The following is a 25,664-nucleotide window of genomic DNA, read 5'->3' on the forward strand; positions in this document are numbered from 1 at the left end:
ATAGAAATTCGCCTTAGGTGAGCCCTGCTCACCTTTGTAAAATGTATGGAAATTAGGTTGGGCAGGAATTTGCCTTCCCTTTGTGAGAGGTAAGTCCTTTGAAGCTTACAAAAGTCAATCCAAGATGTTGGCTACTTCAGGTCAATGGGTAACTCGAAGAATAAGTAGCCAACATCTGTGACATCCCCCTTTTCAACAAACCGTATTTGAATAACCAATTTACTTAATCCCCATCTGGTTATTAGGTCAATGAGATGTTCAATTAATATTATAATTCCTAAAATGTGGGGTGAAAGTTTTTATTCAAAGTCACCATCACCCCATCCTGACTCCGAACACACCACTGAGTCTACCAGGGAAAATTACAACGCTACATGAAAAATATGCAATTCCTGTTCACTCATGCTACAAAATATGGTTTATTAAACCAAATAAAATCACTCAGCGAACCCAAACTGATCGCAATTGATCATGAATTTATCATATCACCCTGAATTTTGTAAGCTCCAAAGGACTAGTTACCTCTCACAAAGGGAAGACTAATTCATGCACAGCCTATTTTCATACCCTTTACAAAAGTGAGCAGTGCTCACCCTAGCACGAATTTATTTCGGACTTGGTGTAATATGAAAGTTGAGTCCAAACGCTATCTATACATATCAACCTTTTCCCCCAGATTCATATAAATTAATTGTTTACTTGGCAGCCGTTTCAAAAGTGTATATATTTTTTGAGATACCCTGTAGAGGGCCGACTAGGGTTAACCTTTATAGTATAGCTGTGTGTACAGAGTGTACAAACTTATCACCATCATTATCATTATACACAATATGAATCAAAAACACTTATACAATTCTTGTTACTTCCCGTGTATATTCTATACAGATTTATTACACCATATCATTCATCATATTTGCATTATTTATATTATTTATAAGTCATCATTTAAATATGCAGGAGGAAAACTCAGAAAATCCTTTAAATTGCCTAGACTTGGAAATACAAGATTTCTTCATGCCTCCATGGTAACATCTTTTTGTACAAAATGTGCAAAATAAATGAACGGGAAGGTAGGACATTGTATAATCAATCAACATTGGCAGGTTGGACTTTATGTTGAGGGGTGCACAACATGCCACACTTTCCAGCACCAAATGCTCAGCATCCAAACAAATAACATTTAAATTGCAATAGGGATAAGATAAATCATGTAGCTTGTACTCTTCCAAGTGTTAATGCTGTACCATCCCTAGACAATACAAAACTGTTCTTCCTGTTATAATTCTTCTTTTATATTACGATATAATTTTAAGTAAACATAAAATATTGTAAATTTGCAACAAAACAGCAAATAATAATATATGGTAAGTCATGGAGCAAATAATATGCATTATAATTGAACCCCAATCTGATAAATCAATGTTCATGCAAATCAATAACACAATTAAATACAATCTGTGTTATGTCATATCTGCACTTCAAATTGTTTTTAAGCTACATATAAAACAATCAAGCCGTGAAAGGCTAATACAAAAGAGATGTGTTTTTTACAGGGTAGATTGACTGATTCCATTCTCTTGTTTTCTATAAACATAAAATAAAACAAATCAGTGAATCAATTGTAGTGGTCGAGGTAAGAGTGAAAACAATGGTCAAAATAGTTTTGTTTGGTTTGGGCTTTTGTGCATGCTCACATAAGGGCATTTGGATTGCAGTTCAATTATTTGGGTGATTCATTCGTTAACTTGACAGTACAAACAGCGCAGTGTAATGAACAAAAACGAAGTAGATATATTTAAAGATGCATTGAGAGAATTCCTTTCTGATACTTGAACTAATATTCAAGGATTTAATTACATATAATACACATTAAGAAAACTTATACTTAAAAAAAACCGAAATTATACTTAATTTGTTTAATTCTTAATTTTGTTTACAGCAAATATGAAAAAAAAAAAAAAAATCAATACTGCTTCTTATTATTTAAAGTTGACAATTGCCATTCTCTTACAAGATGAACAGTGTAAAAATCCAAAATCTGTGTTGAGTTTATTACTTCATGTACGTGTATTACAGAATGACAACCTACCCTCCCTCCTTCATATATTGAATTGTGCAATTAAGAACATTTAAAGTTTTAGAGAGACTGACAAGTAAGAATAATATAAATAAGAAAGAAACAAAAGTTTGCTCACTGGTTTTAAAGACACTGGACACTATTGGTAATTGTCAAAGACGTACACTAGTTACCAGTTGCCAGTCAATATGTGTATAATAGTTTTGGTTTCACACTTTCACTCTGTGCTAGTTTAGTCCTCTGGAAACCATCCACAGGCTATGTACTCGTTTGGGAATCCAACCCAGAATCCAACCCACAAACACTGCATTCTCCAGCAGATTTTTGTCATGTATGAGGCCAGGCATGCCAACTTGGATAATAGTTCAATCAACTAAAACCTGTTGGAATGTGATGGATTTATGAAGGGTTCCTTAACAAAGAAAATTACTAATAGGGGTGTACAAGACAAATTTTTAAAATAGAATGATATCACTCTAAGAGAAGAGTAAAATAGCACCTCTATTAAAGTTGATTCATTTTCCCTACATGTTCACACCACATACTGTATTTAGCACACTTTTAAACTTCATGGTGACTTTCCATTTCCTGCTTTAATGCCCCACACCAGCAAATCAAGTCTATCTATTGCCCAATTTGTGTGTTACCAGCCAAACAACTGTCATGTGAACTATTTGTAACTGTAGTACCAACCCACACATATTTGTAAGCAATTTTGTCCAGCCTAATTATCCCCATAAACCTGGGCTATGAGTTGTAACTGATTTATATCTCCCACAACTTAATAAACAAACTTTGGAAAGTATACTCAATTTTTAAAAGCAACCTTCTTAATAAAATTCAAGAAATCATCAAGATATTGCGTGATGTCTTGGGTATCTTTATCAGCGAATATGATTTGTATCTCTTGGACACAAGAGCTACAAGTCTTGACTCATTAGCAGGCAGCCATCACACAAGAAACTGTTTGCTAAGTTGCCTCTCTCTCATTGTTTGATTCTACAACTAAGCATATCAAATTGGAATTTTTCAGCAATGTTTTTTTCTCTTTATATCGGTGACAACAATACTACCACATGATAGGTTTGTTTTTAAAGGATTCCACCACATGTCCGGAGAAGCGACGGAGGAACTTGGGGTATTCTCTCTTGTAGACAGCACGAATAACAGAGCTTGGTACCCAACCTCCCGGATTGGCTGTAAAATACAACACATAACAGTTGATTAGTTTCAAAACATTGGTTTAATACAGTCAAATCATCCTATTGTTAAAAATTCCCTGTATCATATTTACAAAGTTGTCTGACATTCTTGAATATTGTCTTGCATTCCTTGACAATAAGTGCATACCACTGGAACAAGCATATCAACCTTACTTAAGTCCACACTTTTGGGAGTTGGCTTATCAAAACTAAGATGATATTAGGGGATACGGGAGGGTCTTTGTCTTTCAAATAAGGAAAAGATTAATTTGCAAACCTCAAACACATTGTATTCAAACCATTGCAGCACCACCTACAAATCTGAACCGGTACCCAAATAACCAGTCAGAAAACAACTTGATTTCCTTTTTTTACAAGATAATTAGAATTGTACAACAATTGCACTTTTTAAGCAATCCATATTTAGCATTTTGAGTTAGTTATTGTTTTAGCTCATTTAACTGAAACTACATGTTGTGCCATAAATACATGAGTTTCATTCTTTTATGTAAATCCGCATGTCAGTTGCAATATTCGATGTAAGTTCAAGTCAGTACATCATCTATTATACTAATTTGAGTATTGCTTGCACAGATCTGTCTTAAACTGTCTGTAAGGTGTTCTGTCGGACTGGTGTTCAATCTAGAGGATACAATTCTTTCCCTTCAGACTGGTTTAAAATATATATATTTTGTGTATACAACTTCATTGAAAGAGCCTTTATTGCAACCAAAAGTTGACTTGTGCCACAAGTACTTAGCAATTTCTTTGCATTTACATGACGCACGAAAAATTGGTTGCAAACCTGGCCACATCGAACCTGGCAGCCACTTGAATGCATGTCATGGTCATATACCATAGAGCTACAGTCAAAATAGTGGCTCAAGGAAGAAACTCAAGGCCCAATGTACTAAATTTCCAATAAAAAATTACAAAAAATAAAAGTTGTGTTTTTATGCTTTGTTGTACTTTTAGTCTACCACACAAATAATTCAAGTGCTATAATTTTGATACAAAATGGATATTTCTACAATCCATTATGCCATTTGAAACTCTTCCAGTGACAATCCAATAAATCAACCAAACATTAAAGGGAAGGTACACGTTTGGTAATTGTCAAAGACCAGCGTTCTCACTTGGTGTATCTCAACACAAGCATAAAATAACAAACATGAGCAAATTTGGGCTCAATTGGTCTGACGCCTGACTGCCATCCCTATACATTTGTACATGTACATGTACTTCTCCATTGAAGGGATAAAGCAAGACCTTTTAACCACCAGCACTGAAGTTTCTAAACTTACTTAGGGTTCCTCAATAATCTTTCAAACTTTGAGTTTTACAATATTTCCCATTTTATAAACATTTTACATTCTCTATACTACATGTGGTAACAAACCTCTTCATCAAAACACTTCATCAATAACTTTTAACCCATGTCATGCATCAGCGATTTAAAGTCATCAATGCTTTCCCCCAAATTCTAAAGAACTGTGGTAAATATGCCCTCCACATTCCCCCTGGGTCTACCTAGAAATACCAGGGTTTTGTTTCCTCATGACGCCTAAGATTGAATGGCTCACATTACAATACCATTCAATATACAAATATAGAACACTAGCAACGAGTTGTGACACAAAGTGAACTAATTCAACACCCAAACATGTTAGTTCGCAAAATAAAAGGAAAACCATGCAGATTCAGGGCATATGTATGTGGACCATTACATTATATTCTACTTTTAAAACATCTTTCTAACCATACATGTATATGCTTTTATATAAAAAAAACTGGTTTCAAAAGCTTTTCATAGACCAACTAGGTCGATCCAAGGGAAAGTGTCCCTTTAAAGTATCCTCCAGGGTAGAAATAAAACAAGTCCATATTAAACCACACCAGGAAGTGAACTGAAGTAACTATCTACCATCTACATTGACATGTAAACTGAAGTGCTGATTTTGACCAAGCCCTCAACAATTCTCAATAAACTAAAAGTTGAGTGAATAGACAGTGTGTTTATTGAAGACTAAATCTACATGACGTCAAGTATTAGTTTCTTTTCCCCCCTCTATCCATAACAAGACTCTATCAATAAGGAAGTTTCTCAACATTTATGTATGTCCTGTAGTGCCTTTACATGTATATATTAACCCTACAATATTCAGTTTATGTCTTCTAAAAACTGTCCAGAGTTTAGTTTCTCCCCAAAGTAGTGAAATGTACATTTTTCAGTTGCAGAATGTAAGAGAAGCCATTTGCAGCTTTATGTCTTCTACGTGTAACAGCTATCTACATGTAGCAATATTGTGATGGAGGCAATGTAAGATGAGGCATTGGGTGTCTTGGCTGTGTGATTAAGAAATGAGCAGAAAGTCGGGTCCTTTATCGATTGGCCAAGACCCTGCAAAGTTTTAAACACTCAAGTTAAAGTTGTAGTTTATTTTGTTGTGATGGGTCAACATTTAAGGATGTAATGATCGGTGTATTGCTAACTGGATAACAAAATGTGATATATGGCATAATGATGTTATGTTTTTGTTCACATGCAATTTCAGGAAAATGTTCTCTGAAACGTTCACCATTTTGAATTTTACTTACCTTAGACCTGTCCAGAGATAAAGTATATTAAAACTTTCCCGTGTATCAGGAAATGTATAAAACAAACTGTTGACTTTAGTGATGCACATGTCTGTTTCTAGGTATGGGTCTCTCTTAAAACTTTTTGCCTGAATAAAGAGGTGCACTGCATATAGGCCTACTTGTCAAGACCTTGGTAAACCGAAATAGCCATGTTTTATTTTATTTGGATAAATTAATCCCTTCTATAAATAAAAGTGGTTTGTCACAATGTATTTCAATATGTAAATGGATGTGACTGTACAATCCAATTCATATTTGAGCACTGTACTGTATTTGACTCAAAGTTTGAACAAAAATGATAATGACAGGCTGGAAATCAATGTGACTGATGAAACCAAACGTGACTGACGGGACACATTTTGAGATGTCATATTTTATTTACAATTTAAAAAGTTTTTTGGGGTTTAGGCCAATTGGATAGAAGATAGATTCAACTTTGAACAAGAAATATACACTTAATTGTAAAAAATAAGCAACTACATGTATTTCATTTTATTGCGTGGCTGATGGGCCATTTCAACACCCATACCTAAAAAAACTATAGTAGGCATTCATAATGTTTCCTGCGGGTTTGAAATTTGACCTTGGATTGAAGTAAAGGTATCCAAGCTGATATTTAACCATAACAAAATATATTAAGTGGCTCCAGCTACAACACATGGGAATCAAGATTTGCCTGCTTATTTAGGGTACACACACCCCTTCAAAATCCCTTAACTTCAAATCATCATAAAACATATCAAATTACAGGAGGCCAAAAACAAACAAGATTTCTGACAGCTTAGTTTGTCTACTTTGCATGTAATGAACTTTTAAAATTCATGCAAGCGCAACATTTCTGTGGAGTAAGCCACCTGTAAAAATTTGAACTCAATTAGTTGTCAAAGTTGAGAGAGAATAATGGAATAAAAAATATCCTTGTCACACAAACTGTTTGCTTTCAATTGCTTCAATTCCAGACCTCAGCTGAGGCCTCAAATTACAAATTACTAAATATTTTAGTGAGAAATTACTTCTTTCTCAAAAACTACGTCACTTCAAAAGGAGCCGTTTCTCACAATATTTAATACAATCAACCTCTCCCCATTACTCGTTACCATGAGCCATGATGGATAATTTGGGTTTTGATTATGACAATGTAAGGACGAAGATAAGAAACAATGATGTTAGCTGGAAGGGTGCCACCGATGGTAGTAAAGCCAGGCATATCAGATAATTTATTTTGTGTTCTTTTAATTTGGGCCAATGGCATTCTAAAGATGTTTCAAAAGATGGTCAAGAATCAAATAGTGGCGCCAAGTAAATCTGCACGGTAGCAATTTGGAGGTCTTTTTCTCTTTGCAACAAAAATTATGTAATTCTGGCTTTATGCCCAATACCCAGTATTATTGTGTTGAGTCAGTTTTTATCAACAGGATCCTATTAACAAATTTATCTGATACCCTACCACTCCCACTCCATTAGGTTTGAACATCCACATTATACACGTAGGTCAACTGTCCACAGGAAATATCAAGTCCTTGACATATGACCCCAAACAATCTAACTAATCAAACAATAATGCAATGTCACTGACTACTAGGAACATGGAGTGATCCAGAAAAGCTGTCACTAGAGGGACTCTAACTGTATAGCCGTGTCAAACATGGCAATAGAAAACATCAGTTCAATTCAACCAACGACAACATGGACACATATGCACAAAAATATGACTTTGTTCATTGCATTTACACTAGAGAGGTTAACAGAATAATATGGCCTTGTTTGTTGCTAAAAGGCTGGTGTATACGTAGACCATGAGAACTTTGTTTACAAGAAGCGTGACCTTGTGCATTCTTTGGGTATTCTGGCAGGCAAGATACTACACCAGTCCTATGGGAAAGTTGACATTTTGTGTCATAATTTCCACATAAATCCAAGAATTATGAAAGTAAAAGCTGGACAAGTTTTGAGATGTGCCCCCTTTCATCATATCAAAAGTTGATAGGAATTAGACAGTGCAATCTCCATAAAATATATTTTACGTTTGATTCCATATTACGCCGTGTACAAATCGTGCCTGCAGGAAGTCCAGGCTCTGTGGCTCTTTTGTAAACATGATGTCACAGGTCAAATCGTCTATAAAGCCAGCTGCTTAGATACACTCAATTGACTTGCTAATTGTCAAATACTTTGAGCAGGATTCTTAAAACTTTTAAAACCTCCAATTATATAAATGCAGAACAATCCTTCCTTATCCAAATGCCAAAAGATCAGTATTAATCTGTGCCTCACTGGGGATTTCAGCATTAATTTACATGTTTCTGAAATTTATAAACTTTTGTATTTCTTAACATCGTGCATTTTCTGTACTGAATGGAACTGAACAGCTGAAATAAAGACATATCAAGACTGCATTGTGGCCCTTGAGAGAAATAGAAGATTTAAATATCAACATTATATTTCATGGAAAATTTCATGACTTTCCCTCTAAGATGCCAAACTTGATTTAAGCTTGGGTAGTATTGCTTCTTTAACCAACGATGTATCGTCAAGAAAATATTTGAAGCCTAAAATTCTGACGTCTCACGAAGCCAGAAAGTTTTTATATAGTCAATCCGCAGCACACACAAAATCCATATTCTACCTGGAAATGTTAAAAGCGAGACCGAATTGTAGCTATTCCAGTCAGGATACAGCAATTTACACCGATAGTCCAACACTCCCGTTACAAAAAAAAACCCACCATAAGAATACATAGTTTTCCTGCACGGTGATTGGCTGACGATGACATCATCAATGATATGGGTATGGTGCCCCGACCGCCAAGCCAGCGTTAGTCAAAACAACAAAAGAGCCTGTCTAGCATGAGCTGAATCTGGGGGCTGCCCTAGCTTAACTTGATGTCTTAAACTTTCTTCCAGATTTGAGAAAATTTCTTTAAAATTTCATGTCTGCGATTTTCCTCGGTCACAACATTTGTAGTGTATAAAATGTAGGTTCTGGTAAATGTAGACCAAGCATCCGGCTCCACACTTTGATGCTTCAGAATCTAGCTCAGCTTTCTATGAATATGAATATTTATCAACAGCTAGTCACAACAATCAGACTGTTGGTCGAGCTTCAACTTTGGACCTGATGTATAATGTAGTGTATACATGATTCGTTGTGTAATGTGCATAGAAGACCAGCTGGCGACCGCCATATCTCGTATTTGCATGTACATGTTTACTATTATCAAAATACACTACCTGATGACTCCAATTGTATGTAAGACAATTTGGTCTAACATTACGCACCGTTCAGACAAAGCAGCTTACTAGATAAATATTCACAACAATATTGTGAATGAGGGCAAGTGGTTGACAAATTTTGCGACTTGAAGAAAGTCGTGAAAGTTTCTGTGAAACTAGACATCAATATTTAGGTATCGTGAATCCATTAAGGTTTGGTTCGGTGGCCAGCGGCAGATGAAACTGCAAACAATGACTAGATTCAGTCTTTGCACGGATTCCAATCATGCCTTTATCAAATGTTTCTTTCATGTACCAGCCAATATTTTCTAAAGACGGCTTAGACTGCTTAGTCACATGGCCTTTCATCTCTCCCTGAGATGCCATTGCTAGGCCCAATACATTAAGGATTCCCAACTGTCTTATTGTGCTTCAAAACATAAACCCTATACAAATATGAACCATTAAAATCTGTAAATGATTACATCAAACCTCTTTACTTGGGTGTCCAAACCTAATTTCATTTAAGAAACAAATTAAAATGGCAAGAAAAAAAGGTTGCTTTCTGTTTAAAAAATTAATCCCCAAGGGGTAGGGGGAAAAGAACACTTAACCCTGAAGTGAACTGGTTAAAGGAACACGTTGCCTTGGATCGGACGAGATGGTCTTTTAAAACCATTTGAAACCGTTTATTATGAATTGCAAACGTTTAGAAAGATATTTTTAAAGTAGAATATCGAAATTGCATGGTTTTCCTTTTACGTCGCAAACTAACACGGTCTGCCAATTTTGTAAGTCAAAATTTTGACTCCCAAAAACGACTGACCGTGTTTCTTCGCGACGTATAAGGAAAACCATGCAATTTCGAGGCATGTTTGTGTGCTTCATTTTATTATGCTAAACTATCTTTCTAAACGTTTGCAATTCATAACTAACGGTTTCAAATGCTTTTCAAAGACCAACTCGACCGATCCAAGGCAACGTGTTCCTTTAAGTCTAAAACTAACAGATTCTTAAAGTGAAGTGTCAGTGAAGAAGTTTTGATGCACTTACCATGGGCTACGTAGTATATCTTACAAACCAGGTTATCCCGAGTTGCATTTTCCTTATTCACATCTGGTGAATCCAGGAACGTTTGACACAGCATGCAGACATTGATCTTAGCACGGATCCCTTTATTACTCTGTGCAATTAAAAAATACACACAAAAACTAGAATACATCAGAACATTCTACAGCCTTGACCTTATCACTCCAGTGTATTGAACGGAAAGTCTTAACATCTTGTTCTCAGACGCAGTGTCCAAGCAACTTGGCATTACACCTAGTAAATAAACTTAGATTGATTGTTATCTACATATGTCTGCTGTATTATATGCTCTCCATGTTAGCAGAGGGCAAATAGTATCTAGAGAGCATGACATGTTTATGGAAGTCTGATGAATTGATCAACCAAAAAGCTGCTCCTTGCCATTAAGCTCATTTTACAACGACTGCCTCAAGCAAACTGCAATACTCAAAGTGCAATTAACTTCAATCAACAAAAGTGCATACTTTAGGTTGAAAACAGAGCCCTTACAATAACCGGCACTGTGGCGACACAGTGCACTGGATCATTCAATTGCGTGCATTCCAGAGCTGGTACACCCGGTTCAAATCCCGCCCCGTACCAAAGGGACATGACTTTTACTGCACCAGTAAGTGATTGGGGTCCGTCATGTCTCTCCCCTTAGGGTAGGGTGATTAATCCGGGTCGGAAAGTAAAGGAAGGGCCGGGACTAGCCATTCCTTTAAGGGTTCTAATGGGTGATCACCACGCTGGTTTCGATCAGACTTTGAGTCCCCTGAATGCCTGGTCTTCACTCTAACCAACTTTCTGCACAAATCTTTTTAACCTTAAAACACTTTTTTTCTGCGCCTTAAACACCCAGCAGGGTGGATATGTGCGCATTACAAGTCTTATTATTATTATTATTATTATTATTAACGACTAACTCACAGCGTCAGGGTGTTCCACTGAAGAGTTGACAACAATCCAAGATCCAACATCCCCCTGTGTCTGTCTACTAAGATCCAGCTTACGGACATGTGAGAGGAAGCAAGTATCTCTCTGTGTTGCTGGCCAGACTCTGCGCATCATCTGATGACAGATGAAAGTATCTGGAGCCAGAGTCTCTAGATTCTTACACCAGTCTAAGGTACCTGGAGAGATACAACATCAAGGTCATCGGTCAGTCTCAAAACATTGTTACATGTGGTGTGTAAGGACTTCAATGATAAGTCTAAAAAAGCCTTAAAACTTTTTGTTAAATTACAAACAGGTTTTAATGATTGACGTCATAAAATAATGATTCAATCGTTTATTGATAATATTTAACCTTTCTTTTGAACTGTTTTTCAAATCAACTTTTCGCTTGGACTGAATTTTTCCCATACCACCGAGCCAATATCCACCACTTACATGTACATCAACTTATCTCTCTAGCTTTGTAGGACTTTGCAGAATCTGCTGACATTGAATTTACATGGCATGCATCACCGACAGTATCTAGCTGGGCTAAGTCCTCAAAGGATCAAGCCGTGCATTCATGCCCTTATTGTTCTCAAGCGCAAGCTTTTCAAGGCAGCCACACCCACGAAAACGAGTGCTGCTTGGAAATACAAACAGTGCAGAAACCAAGTTTGCAACACCACAAAGAAAGCTTATGGCGAGCTTGTTAACCAACTTTTCATGAACAAACACAGTAGAAAGTCCATCTGGTCTTTAATAAAATCAAAGAGAAAGGTCTCTCATCAGAAAGAATCATTACCCAATCTGGGTCCAACCATCAAATATCCTGCTGGGATAGCTGAAAGCTTTAACAAGCTATTTCACACAACCACTGAAACCATCTTGCCTGTCACCTCACCCAAGTTAATTGTACCTCTGCTTGAGTTATTCATGCTATCTATATCCCAGATCACCGCTGAGATAAAGAGGCTTCAAGCATATAAGGCATCTAGACCGGATGATTTTACGATTTGAAGTTATCTTCCCCCGCTATATGTACTTGCTGCTCTAAATCAACCTGTATAATAATTTGCTCTCTATTGGCCACTAGGCTACCCAGTGGAAGAACAAAAATGTAGTTTATGTCTACAAGAAAGGAAACAAAACCAATCTGCATAACTACAGGCCAACTTCTTTGACATTTGTAGTGTTTAAAGCAGGCCTGTGAGCGGGTCATGAAAAAAAAAGCGGAAAACTGTTGTCCGGATAATAAAAGGCTTTAATTAAAAACTGAAGCGTAGACAACACATTCACAGAAACATAGGCCACAATTCTTACATGTAACAATGTGTTGTGCATCCTCATTTTCAATATATTTTTGTAGCATTCCTTTAGGAATAAATCCACAAGCGCGATGAGTCCTCGTCGTCGACTGGAATATATTGTACTTGTCGCCAAAAAATACACACCGTACACATCACAAAGTACGTCGCGTGGGGGAAAAACATGTGTGCCTAATCTTGTCTCAAGGTGTTGGCTTTTAAGTAAAGCGCCCTCTATTGGCGCAATGGAACAATGACATTGAAGTACATGTAAAATAGACATCGCGCTAAACGAAAAATGAACAACAACGGCTCCAATGAAAGACCAACACAGAGCATTTTACTGGGTCTAGCCCCCGACTCACATGTCAAAATCAAATCGCATATAAAGTGCTTCCCGATTCCAGGTACGTGCTGCTTGACGAATCTATTTCGGATGTCAAAAAAAAGAAGATAAAAATGGAACGGGAAAAAAGCGGAGCCCACAAGAAAAACAAGGAACGGGAAAAAAGCGGAACCCAAGAAAAATGTGGACGGGAAAAATTAAAAAGAGCGGAAATCCGCTTTAAAGAGTCGATTTCACAGGCCTGTTAAAGGAACACGTTGCCTTGGATCGGTCGAGTTGGTCTTTGAAAAGCGCCTGTATTTATTTGGTATAAAATGCACATGATTAGAAAGATATTTTAAAAGTAGAATATAATGATCCACACAAGTATCCCTCTAAATTGCGTGGTTTTCCTTTTACCTCGTCGACTCACACGGGCGGCCATTTATGGGAGTAATAAATGGCCGACCGTGTGAGTCGACGAGGTAAAAGGAAAACCACGCAATTTAGAGGGATACTTGTGTGGATCATTGTATTCTACTTTTACAACATCTTTCTACCCAAATGCATTTTATAACAAACGGTTACAAACGCTTTTCAAAGACCGACCGATCCAAGGCAACATGTTCCTTTAAACTCCAGAGAGCAAATTGTCATCAAGCAGCTCTCGGACCATTGTCATGAAATCAAGAAAGCCTATTGGCATGTACTAGTAAAACCAATGCTAGGCAGAACCTATAACTTACCATCCCATTCCATCCTGTACTTAATATCCCAGAACATATGGCACATTTCACGAGCAGTCACTTTACGTATTGTGTGTGTTGCTTTCAAAGGATCTAGCACTATTCCATCAACCTCTTGCTCCATTTTGTAGATCTTCAAAAAAGGACACCAACAAAGTAGAAGATTATCAAATGGGCTGATCGGAATTGTTTTTGTACAAATACTACATTCATTCCAATTGTGTTGTAAAATGTTAAACAAACACACAAAAACAACAACAACAAAGCTAATAAAACTTTCGACACAAAGTAGGCTTAACTTACCTTTTTTCTTCTTCACTAACCAACATGTTTTAGGAAATACCAACAAGTACATGTTCATTGTATTACAGCGTACATTATATAACACCAAAGCACATCCTTGCCATTTATTCGGAGGATTGTCCGTCACATATTAGCAAACAAACGTACATGCACTATCGCACGCTATGTCATGCACCATGCATTTTTCATCTTTAAAACTTGATGTATTGCTCAGTGCATACCAAATCGTTGCTTGCGAGTGTCTTTGATAATGCTGCAGTAGTTACTGTAAATCACATACTATGGCGCCCCTGGTCTCAAACATTACTGGACGCATTTAGTAACTGTTAACTTCAAACAAGCCCAACCAGAAGAAATGGGTGTAATGTCACAATTAAATACTGTATGCTTCGTTTGGTTGTATCCTCCAAGCAAATTCACAAAGATCTACTTGGATGTTATATAAAAGAAATAATGAACGTTTTTCATTTGTGCAATAGTGAGAATATTTTCATACGTTGCAAGATGGAATGTTCCATTCAACTCCACCTCGTTGAATGGAACTTCAATCTTTCAAATCATGAAAATTATTGCACCATTGCACTCATAAACATTCATTATTTGTATACTATTTGGTGAACTGTATGGAACTAGAATTTCATATTTTGTCTGTGGAAACACTAGGAGAGTAGAGGCATCAACAAGACTACAGTGCAGGGAGGCGACGTAACCCAAATGTATGTACATGTACACAAAGGTGCAAGAGGGATTGTGGGTACTGAACATCAAACTGAGGCCGTGTCCGAAACGACGACTTCGGCTACAGCTACGCCTTGATCAGCGCGTTATAAAGTGTTGAAGAATAGGCAGACGCGTGCGATCTAGCCGTAGCTGTAGCCGAAGTTGCCGTTTCGGACACGGCCTAAGGCAGCAAGAAAAAAATGAGTATGGCCAATGTTTAGTGCGATTAATCAACACTATGTCATGTAGTCTGGGAGCCTGTCATGTACAGTCTGGGAGCCTAGTAATAAGTACATACCTTCATTTCTCCTTCTTGGTGAAGCAGATCCCAGTTGTCCTCAATATTCTCAAATGAGTATCTCACATTTTCTTCAACCTTGTCATGGCACTGCAAGAAAATAACAAGTTTTAAGATAAAAGCCCTTTTGTCACACCAACTGTGCAATGGTAATTGTAAAGCGCAAACAGGCTAAATATTCACATAATTCATAAGCCTCATTAGCTTTTCTGATAATGAAATGATGATTTCACAAGCATGTTGGCAATAAAAGTCTATTACAGCATTGGCCAGAAACATCTATGTGATTTAGGGAATAACAGTGCGAGGACCCGGTCTTCATTGCATGGTAATGACCGTGTTGGTGGCTGGAGCTGTTAACGGACCTCGCAGTTCCGTTAACCTCGCAGGTCCGTTAACAGCGCCAACCAAGGTCATTTATTAATTAAACACAATGCATTGTGTAATGTGTCTAGTGTGTATATAAGATGTCAATTTACATCAAGCAACTATCACTTCAATGTATCCTTCATAAACCACTAGTGGTGCAACAGATGACAAACTTTAGACAAAATACAAAGACATGAAAGACATGGATTTTTGGCTGAACAGTGTAGTAGCCAACCACATTCCTCATGAGGGAGGTAATGGAGCATGCTATTGATCATGTTAAAAAGGTTGGGTATCAGTTTTCCTCAGAACAACACATATTCCCTCTCTAGAGATGTAGTTTTCAAATAGTGTCATCGCAAACCTAGTCATTACTGAGTAGCTGTTTTACAAACCTTCAACTCATTAAGAAAATGTTGTTAGTTCTCACATTAAATTTACCTCTTGAATAAGTTTGTGGGGGTGGGGCGGCAAATCCTTGCTGATCGTATTACTGGAACTAAAAGATTCATCTTTCTGCTCCTCAAACAAAAGAATGATGAGAAATTGTTGAGAACAAGGTTACACTTCTGTATACATATTATACGGTCCGACCATTATACATCAAGAGCATCCTTCTTCAAGTTGTTCACCTGCAATGAACATGCTGCAAACAATTATATAAAATGATTGATATATATCAAGATTCTTAATAGACCGATTGCGCTCCGTGCGTCACATGACCTATAATGGGTATTGGATGTTAACAAACACGGCGTACTGCATACAAACGTGCATTAAAAAGACATGATTACTGTTGCAATTTTTGGCTCAAAAAAGGACTAAATTCTCGAAATCACTGAAAAGTATTCCAGAGTTTGTAACATGAGACCTTACCAGTGGCTGAACAATGCCAGTAATGGGTAAACCAGTTCCACCAAATAGGAAATTCCAAGAGAATTTTCACACTATGTCATGTGTTTATGCACGGAAAGTGTGGTTTTACAGTGCCCTCATTGTAATGATTTTGATGCCAATGTTTTCAATAAAAATCTCAATAAGAAGCTGCAAATCCCTTTATTTTCAACCTCAAAATATTTGATTAGAAGGGGTAGCTGTCAGCTATGAGTCGGACAACTTTGCGATCTCCCTTGTCACTGCCCAACTTAACGCCGTGCACAACGTAAAATCAACCTCAGTAATTTACGTTGTCTAACCAAACTCTCAAAAGAAATATCTTTTGTAGTAGAATACTGGGAACACCAAACAGCAAATGTGATTTAAATCAATGTCACTATATTCAAATTATAAAAAGGGCTCCGTTTTTAGTTATAATTGTTACTCATTGAAAATACAGCCAATTTGAAAATACAGCCAATTATGGTGCATCATTACGAGTCTTCCCATGTCTTTACTGTGTAGCTGGGTTTTTCTATACCCACTATAGGTCATGTGATCACATGTAAACATTGGTAGTGCAATTGGTCTATTGGAAATTGCATGTGAGGATTGTGAAAAATAGCACTCTTTGCTGTCTCAAATCTTCCAACAAAACGTAAATAGGAGAACCTTTCAAGATGAATTGGTACATCACAGTTACCCTTTTATTACTTTGTATGAGCAACACCAGTTGGTAAATGTTGTATAATCAACGTTTGGCAATGATTGCACTTACTAATTTCAGTTTAGCAAGTTAATTTGATAGCATACTGTTTGACTACAGGCCATCTTACCACGACCTCCTCAGATCTTTCAGCTTCTTCTTCTGTTTGATCGTGAATATCAAGAGCAGCGTCTATTGCATCAAAAAATTCATCCTCCTTCATCATGCTGTGAGGCCCCTCCTACAAAAAGGACATTGAAAATTCAACCATCACACTGTCTAACTTCTACCTCATGCGTATCCCTAGACTTTTTTTAATAAAACAAAAATACATGGTTTAGTGACAAAAACAACCGATCTTGTTAACAAGCTTGTCAAAGAATATAAAGAAGACCTTTTTGAACTCTTTCAACAACTATAAGTTGAACAATAATTCAAATTGCAAGACGCATGATATCTTTAGAAAAAAGTACAAATACATGTACTTATGTAAAAATGCTAATGTAAGTTTTAAATGCACCAATACTAAATGTAATGAAATCAAGAACAGATCTCGTCCCTTAAATGGGAATAATTTACTGCGACGAGCCTTCCAAAGCCTTTTTATGTTGGCCATTTGGACATAATGTTTGAGGAATAATCATTTCACAAATTGATAGAAAAGTTTTGTGTTGATGTTTATGGGCCTTTCTTATCAAACTAACCTCATAGTCTGGTCCACCAAGGAGTGCTTTCTTCTTCATGTCTTGCAGTGCCTTTCTGTATGCCTCCACTGCCCGCTTTCTCTTGTCTTGCTCCTGTAAGACAAGAAATACAGCCACTTACAGCCAGTACTAAAGTGAGTTTAGTATTACTCATTGCTATGATGATGACACACTGCATCATGCCAAAATCATTAAGGAAGTATTCAGTGATTAATGTACTGTGTGTGCATAGTGGGACCCTGGGAATATTGAATAAGTCTGCATGCACCATGGAGTTATATATAAGAACTCTAGGGCGCACTGGCCTATATACCCAACCCGACATGCGCGCAGGCGGCCATTTTCTAAGTTGACAAAACACAGGCAAGGTAAGGTCAACATCCTCAGTTTGTACATTGTACATGCAGTGCAAACAATGGCAATTTTTTAGCAATATATAAAAAATTATTTTCATTGTTGGCACAACCTGTTTAATAATACGGGCATTGTAATGTGGGCAGCCAAAGGTTACGTCAATGTCAGCAAATGTTGAGATGTCACAATAAAGATTCTTTTTTTGACATATTGATTTTGTTTTTATAAACTACAATACGGAATAGCATTGGTCCCAGAACAGGAACCCTAGAACATGCAGAAATACAAAGATTCAATCTTTTGGTGTATATTTTATACCAAAAGTTGATAATAATAGAGGACACTGTTACATAAGTATCAGTCAATAGCTAGGGAACAAATGACTGAAAGGAGATGAAACCAACTGTACTACAGGTTCATAAAAATTGCAGAGTTGTGGTGTTTAAAGGGAAGCAAGTAGAAAGTTGACCTGTAAGACTGTCAACCAAGAAAGGGATGGGGGTCGATGTAACATGTAGGAGCACTGACATATACAGTGTACACTGTATGGACAGGATAATCTGGGGTCCATTTCACACAAAAATTAGGACTAGGACTAGTCCTAGGAACTTAAGGCTAGTGTGAAGTTACTCGTCCTAACTCGAGAAAAGTCTAGTCTTATAACTCTTTGTGAAATCCACCCCCGGAAACACAAAAAGCAACAACCAGGGCACAAATCATATACATTGTATTTGGTTCAAAGGCTACCGTACAATGTACATTGTATTACACACAGGGATGAAAAGGAATGATTTTTATTCATGGAATAAAACAAGTCAGATGAAAGACACACCTTTTCCAGTCTCTTCTGCCATTGTTCTTCTCTTTGTCTCATTAGATCGATGCAGTGAGACAGAGTTGCAAGGATACCAGCCGTTGTTGCCTTGAAAGTAAACGCCTCCCCTTTAAAGTCCACGCCCATATGGTGGGGCTGGAAATTAGCTTTGTCTGAAAGTATCAGAAAAGACCCATGCACATTTCTTAAAAATGCTGTTTGATTTCTATCCCCCTTGAGAGACACTAACAATGAAAGCGTTCTAACATTAATACAAAACAAAGTTTAAAGAGTTTGAAGGCTCATGTCATGTTTGGATTAGTAAGAGGCTCTGCACTCGAACCAACCGAAAGGTTTGTTGCTAGTTTATCATTACAGAAAAGCGAGCAAAAACAAGTTTCATTGTTCAAGTTTTTCTGTTAAGGCAGAAAATACAGTAACACAATCAGAACTCAGCAAAAACAAACAACATGAAAAGTTGTAGTTTAATTTATAGTGAAATTGAGAGTGGTACCTTTTTCTTTGTGAGCTGAAGGTCCATTAATTTCAATAAATCTCATATGGGAATCAACTCTGGGTGTGGTACCAGATTCATCATTCAGATCTTCATCATCAATGTCACCATCCACTGCAAACAATCAATAAATCAATAAATCAATCAACCAATCAACCAATCAACCAATCAACCAATCAACCAATCAATCAATCAATCAATCAACCAAACAATCAATCAATCAATCAACCAATCAATCAATCAATCAATCAGTGATTTCCCTTGAAAGGCAAGGCAAATTCCTAAACAAAATGCATTAAAAAATTACCATTTTGTTACTTAAAGCCATTATACACTTTCGGTACAGAAAAAAAAGTTCACAGATTTACAAATAATTTACAGGGTTTACAGAAGGTGGTGCCAGTCTGAAACAAAAAGTCGCATCCCCTTAAGGTGATCCCCTGGCTGCCTCTTCCCAGGTTGTTTCGTAATTTGGGTGTGATCCCTGGCTACACGGCAGTTAACGGTTGAATGGCTTCTGACTGGCACCCCTGCACAAAGATATTGACAAAATAGGGACACCGCCAATATAGGGCTAGATAGCTCAGTTGGTAGAGCGCCGGCACATTAATGAGGAGGTCGTTGGTTCGAATCCCACTCTAGTCAATTCTTTGTTCAACCCCAAAAGCCATTGCAGGTAAACACAACTGTTTGCATGTAACATTATGTGACCTAATAGATGTTAAATTTGCATCGGGTAAAAAGAATATTAATTTTTTTTTTTTTTTTTTTTGGGGGGTTTTTACCCATATACACCGATGTGTGTTAGCACTGTATACTCAGTACTTTCCCGAGTCCTGTGAAAAAAATCACAGGCATTTTTACTCGGGTGGGATTTGAACCCACGACCTTTGCAATTCTAGAGCAGTGTCATACCAACTAGACCACCAAGATTGCCCGGTAGCTAGAGGCAGTTCGAATCCTATGTTTAGCAGCGGGTACTACGAATCCCACCTGAGTAAAAATGCCTGTGATTTTTTTCACAGGACTCGGGAAAGTACTGAGTATACAGTGCTACAAACATCGGTGTATATGGGTAAAAACCAAAAATTAATATTATGTGACCTTTCGCAAAACAGAGCTTGGGACATGATTAAAAAATTTACAGAATAGTTTACAGATTTTCCAAAATTCCAGCATGGGAATATAATGTAACAGTGGCCGTGTAATAAAAGATCTTGCCTTCGGCCGAGCCATTTTTATTTATCATAATGCCATGATCCTGCCAGTTTTGGAAAGCCGGTTAAGACCTTGTTGCCCTTTTTGAAATCTTACATGGATCTTCCAGCCATTTCCTGCTGTCTCCTGATGAGGAAGCAGCATCAGCACACGTATCAAAATAACCCTGGAGAGCATCCACCTGGCGGCAAAGAATGTCACGGAATGTCTCCATCTCAGCTAGCTTCTCCCGTAGGCCACGCCCTTTCTGAAAATAGAAGAAACAATCGTTTTCATTTATCATGCTGCATACATCGAACTGTACTTTTTAATTGTCCAGACCAAGACACCACCTTAAAACTCATCCAAACCTGAAGCCAAAAATGCCCTCGGCTGCTCCTATAATGTGACAAGAACTTTCCACGTAACAAACGAATGCAAACAATGTTTTAATTTTTTGGCTGATTTCTCTTTCTCTCACATGTTCACCAGCAATTTTATTCCCTTGCTACTTTGAACCCCTCAGTGATGTTATTTACCGGAAAGGAAGTCGCCAATGTAAAGTTTTGTATATTTTGGCAATTGAATATTACAAAAAAATAATTGAAAATGTTAGCCCCGATGGCTTGTTTTGGCATGTTTCTCTGAGAAGAAAATGCTGACAAACGACTCATCTACAAATGATGATACAGGAGATCAATTGGCTGCTATGGTTGTATTTAGCAAGAGGGGTAAGCCTGAATATTGACCGCAGCTTACATACAGCCAATGTTTGGCCGAATCATTGTGGGAAAAAATCAAAGCCCCAACACTATGAGAACAATTGTTGTCCTTACTTGGTTATATTGTGGTATTCTAAAAAAAAAAAAAGTTTGCGGGGAACTCTCAAAACTTAATCTTGCAGGTCAGCTCAAAAAATCTTTCAGAATTCCGGCATAAGAGTGTGATTTGAGTAAAATTGGTAAGTACACATATAAGTACATGTGTATGTGTAGATATTTATAAATAAATGAATATTTTTATTGTACAATGTACCTTGAAAGAGGAAGAGGATGCCAGACTAGCAGTAGAGTGAAGAGACAGCATAGATCCTTGACGCTGTAGACTGGTGCTCTCTGCCTCTGCTGCTGCCTTCTGTAACTCCAATGCATCCAGCCATTTATGACGGTCCTCTTCATTCTTGCAGCGTAGGTACCAGACATTGTCATTAATACTGACATCAAAACGAAGTTCATCAAAGGGATGGGCCTGCACAAAAGTAACATGAATCATTTTTAAATGGTATAACACATGCATGTGTATGTAACTGGACTGGACTGTCCATTGTCACCCAATGACTGACACTCCAGTTAAAGACATGACACTCCAGTTAATATTGGTTGTCAAAGACTAGTCTTCTCACTTGGTGTATCTCAACATACATGTATGCACAAAATAACAAACCTGTGTAAATTTTAACTCAATTGGTCATCGAAGTTGTGAGATAATAATGAAAGAAAAAACACCCTCTAAGCGTCACATGAAGTTGTGTGCTTTCAGATGCTTGATTGACCTCAAAATATTAATAATAATAATATAAAATCTAATTCTGAAGTCTCAAAATCAAATTCGTGGAAAATTACTTCTTCCTCAAAAACTATGTTACTTCAGAGGGAGCCGTTTCTCACAATGTTTTAAACTTTTAACAACTCTCCATTAAGACTACTTGTTACCAAGTAAGGTTTTGTGCTAATTTTCACAGGTTTGTTATTTTAGATTGAACAAAGAAAAATTGACTAGAGCGGGATTTGAACCAACGACCTTCGGTTTAACGTGCCGGCGCTCTACCAACTGAGCTATCTAGCCCTATGTTGGTGGTCTCCCAATTTTGTCAATATCTTTGTTCGGGGGGTGCCTGTCAGAAGCCATTAAACCGCAAACTGCCGTGTAACCAGGGATCACACCCGGGTAACGATACAACCTGGGAAGCCACTATTGACAAAATTGGGAGACCACCAACATAGGGCTAGATAGCTCAGTTGGTAGAGCGCCGGCACGTTAAACCGGAGGTCGTTGGTTCAAATCCCGCTCTAGTCACTTTTTCTTTGTTCAATCCAAAATCATTTAAAAATGTGCCCAGTCAGTTTCCCTTGTGGTTTGTTATTTGATATCTGATATAAAAAGTCGCATCCCCTTAAGGTGATCCCCTGTCTGCCGCTTCCCAGGTTGTATCGTTACCCGGGTGTGATCCCTGGCTACACGGCAGTTTGCGGTTTAATGGCTTCTGACAGGCACCCCCCGAACAAAGATATTGACAAAATTGGGAGACCACCAACATAGGGCTAGATAGCTCAGTTGGTAGAGCGCCGGCACATTAAACCGGAGGTCGTTGGTTCAAATCCTGTCTAGTCAATTTTTCTTTGTTCAATCCAAAATCATTTAAAAATGTACCCAGTCAGTTTCCCTTGTGGTTTATTATTTGATATCTGATTTAAAAAGTCACATCCCCTTAAGGTGATCCCTGTCTGCCGCTTCCCAGGTTGTATCGTTACCCGGGTGTGATCCCTGGCTACACGGCAGTTTGCGGTTTAATGGCTTCTGACAGGCACCCCCTAAACAAAGATATTGACAAAATCGGGAGACCACCAACATAGGGCTAGATAGCTCAGTTGGTAGAGCGCCAGCACGTTAAACCGGCGGTCGTTGGTTCAAATCCCGCTCTAGTCAATTTTTCTTTGTTCAATCCAAAATCATTTAAAAATGTACCCAGTCAGTTTCTCTTGTGGTTTATTATTTGATGTTTTTTATTTTATGCAGATACAGCAAGTGACAATGTCACTGACAAAGCTGGTTTTTGACAATTACCAAGACATTTGGAGACACCACATATGGATCAGATCAAGCTCTGCACCAATTGATATCTTAATGGAACCTCAGGAACACTGAACTGGTTTCTCTGTGTACATGTTGAAGTTGATAACAGGAAATATGGCGGTACTAACTGGACATGTAGTAAACAAGGTTGAACTGTATTTTGTAAAACATGGTGGCTTGGTTTAGAATTCGCATGGTGTGAAGAGTGACCCATTCAACACCTTAAACCAGGGATAACTTTCCGCACCTCGCCACCACTTGTTCACAATTTTTTTCAAAAAGGGATATCTCATTGAGGTAAATTAGATACTATATTATTTCATATCGAATGAAAAAGTGGTGGCGCCATACGGAAACTTTTCCTAAACCAGTACTGTAACTGGAGTAGTTCTGCGGTAGTCAGAATGCATGAAGCCGGCGGCTTGATGATGGACCCTATGTGTCTATCATAAGACATAAGTTTATGTCATCAGTCTGGGTGTGTGTGGATTCCATGCCTCTCCACCACTGTACTCAACATGCTCAAGCTGAGGAAGGACTAACATCAGAAATTTAAGCTCTTGCTTTCACCTCCTTGCTACGTATACCAACAGTGGAAGAGGATACAATTACAAATTTAACATCCTACCTAACAAAATATTCTGGATCGACTGGATTGACCGTTTGAACAACTAGAAGGTTGAGACAGCTCAACGGTTCGGACTTCATACAACTCAACTATGAGACAACTTGACGGAGACCAAGACAAGTCGACGGTTGAACAGTCGACCTCCGTAAAACATGTCTTGTTACGAGTTTCGGAAAAGTTTCCGCATGGCGCCACCACTTTTTCATTCGATATGAAATAAAATAGTATCGCATTTACCTCAATGAGATATCCCTTTTTGTAAAAATGAGTGAAAAAGTGGTGGCGCCATACGGAAAGTTATCCCGAGTTTCCTGTAAATCCCAACCCTGCTAACCCCAACCATGCTAACCCCTAAAATCCTTACCCTAACCCCCCCCCCTTCGTTCGGCCCTGTGCGCGCCCCATCATGCCCGTGCCATCTGTCGACTTGTCTTGGTGAATGTTGAGTTGTCTGACATTTGAAAAAAACATCCGTTGAGTTGTCCGAATGGACGAGCTGTCTGAACGGTTGAGTTGTCCGAACGGTCGAGTTGTCTGAACCAACGAGTTGTCTGAACACCAATTATAAAATAATTGGCACCGCCTCTTCTTTTTTCTGATCTGACTAACATTAACAAACAATTTAAAAGAACAACATTTATTTAAAAACAACAAAACAAACAAAAGAAAAAATACCGAAATGTACCGTGCCCTCACCTCAATATCCGCCCTCGCCAAGCTGATAGAACCCCGGCACCCAAGGTGGATATCGGTGTGTGATTTGAAGTAACTCAGTGTTCCGTTTCGGAGTGATACCCAGCGGTCCTGCCACCCATGAATGTAGTTGGTCCACTTGCTCAGTTTCTCTTCGAGCTCGGGCACTGTCTCTGCTTCATCACTGTCAAACTCATCGCGGTCATCGTCCTCCTCGCTCAACAAAATGGCAGCATCATCGGACATTTTCCGCTCTAAAATGAGCCTCCCTGATTCATGCATTGACTTTGACTTCGTGTCAGCAGGTTTATTGAAAGGAAAGAAGAAGTTTGAATGGAAACCGTTGCGAAAGTAACACAGATGAGTCGACGATAGCCAAAAGAAAATGCATGTGACTGTGAGTTCATTTGTATTCATTTATTTATTTATTTTACTTTGTGTTCGGATACGTTTGGTAGAGATACCTCTTGAAGCATTTAAAAGAAGTTGCAGGCGGATGGGCCACACAGGGCTTCGAGTCTCCAGATTCGGCTCAGCCAGATCAATGGAGGACGATAGCAACTAGCAGTAGTGTCCCCGCTTCTAATTCTTATCATAACAAAATGGAGACTGACGAACCAGTGGACCATGGGCACGATGGATTTATGCAACTCTTACTCTGAGCTGAGCGTTACAAAGGCTTGTTATAAAAAAATGTTATAAAAAAACCAGACTCGAAACAGTCCGCGACCTCTTCGTTGTTAAATACTTCAAACCAGCCATCAGCGCTGCAACAGTATGACAACTAAATAAATATCCGAAATCAATTTTTTTCTGCACTACGAATTTCCCACTGTTGTTTAATGCTTTTCAATGGGGAATTGTTTCTTCTTAATCGATTTTTCGTTATATATTTCGATTTTTCAAAAATAAAAGCTTTGGGAATCTCTTCCTTGCTCTATGTTTTCAGGAGGGCAATTCTAAACTGCGAACCGGCTGCCGGCTGGCTACTCCTAGAACTATTTTGGTTTCGTCCGGCTATCGTCTCCCGTTACGGGAGACGATAGCCGGACGAAATAGTTCTAGGAGTACCGGCTGACCTGCAGAGGGTCGGCAGTAGACTTGTAAACAAGTCGTTAAGTT

At 38.1% G+C, this 25,664-nt stretch overlaps 1 protein-coding gene across 3 annotated transcripts; it reads right to left on the minus strand.

Annotated features, from left to right (window-relative positions):
* Positions 1–653: 653 nt before the first annotated feature.
* Positions 654–25,209, minus strand: LOC139942364 (ceramide transfer protein-like). Of its 3 annotated transcripts, none has more exons than XM_071939222.1 (13): positions 24,546–25,209; positions 21,404–21,616; positions 20,486–20,636; positions 19,172–19,285; positions 18,676–18,830; positions 17,490–17,582; positions 16,916–17,026; positions 15,645–15,722; positions 14,835–14,924; positions 13,514–13,646; positions 11,130–11,332; positions 10,185–10,314; positions 654–3,274 (listed from the first exon to the last, which is right to left on the minus strand). In XM_071939222.1, the coding sequence occupies exons 1-13, from the start codon at positions 24,957–24,959 to the stop codon at positions 3,147–3,149; spliced, it is 2,013 nt and encodes a 670-aa protein (XP_071795323.1). In that variant the 5' UTR covers positions 24,960–25,209; the 3' UTR covers positions 654–3,146. The 3 variants fall into 3 exon arrangements, with proteins under 3 accessions (XP_071795323.1, XP_071795321.1, XP_071795324.1); XM_071939220.1 differs by having other exon boundaries at positions 15,645–15,725; XM_071939223.1 differs by having other exon boundaries at positions 655–3,274; positions 15,645–15,719; positions 24,546–25,206.
* Positions 25,210–25,664: the final 455 nt, after the last annotated feature.

Source organism: Asterias amurensis, chromosome 9, assembly GCF_032118995.1.
Source record: "Asterias amurensis chromosome 9, ASM3211899v1".
Lineage (NCBI taxonomy): Eukaryota > Metazoa > Echinodermata > Asteroidea > Forcipulatida > Asteriidae > Asterias > Asterias amurensis.

What these genes read in the sequence shown, in the direction of transcription:
- LOC139942364 (XM_071939220.1), bottom strand. Translation starts at nt 24,959, where the DNA reads ATGAATACAAATGAACTCACAGTCACATGCATTTTCTTTTGGCTATCG. An exon ending in TTCAGCTCACAAAGAAAAAG is followed by an intron (nt 18,831 to 19,171) that starts GTACCACTCTCA and finishes TGATACTTTCAG; the next exon opens with ACAAAGCTAATTTCCAGCCC. An exon ending in GATATACTACGTAGCCCATG is followed by an intron (nt 3,275 to 10,184) that starts GTAAGTGCATCA and finishes TGTATTTTACAG; the next exon opens with CCAATCCGGGAGGTTGGGTA.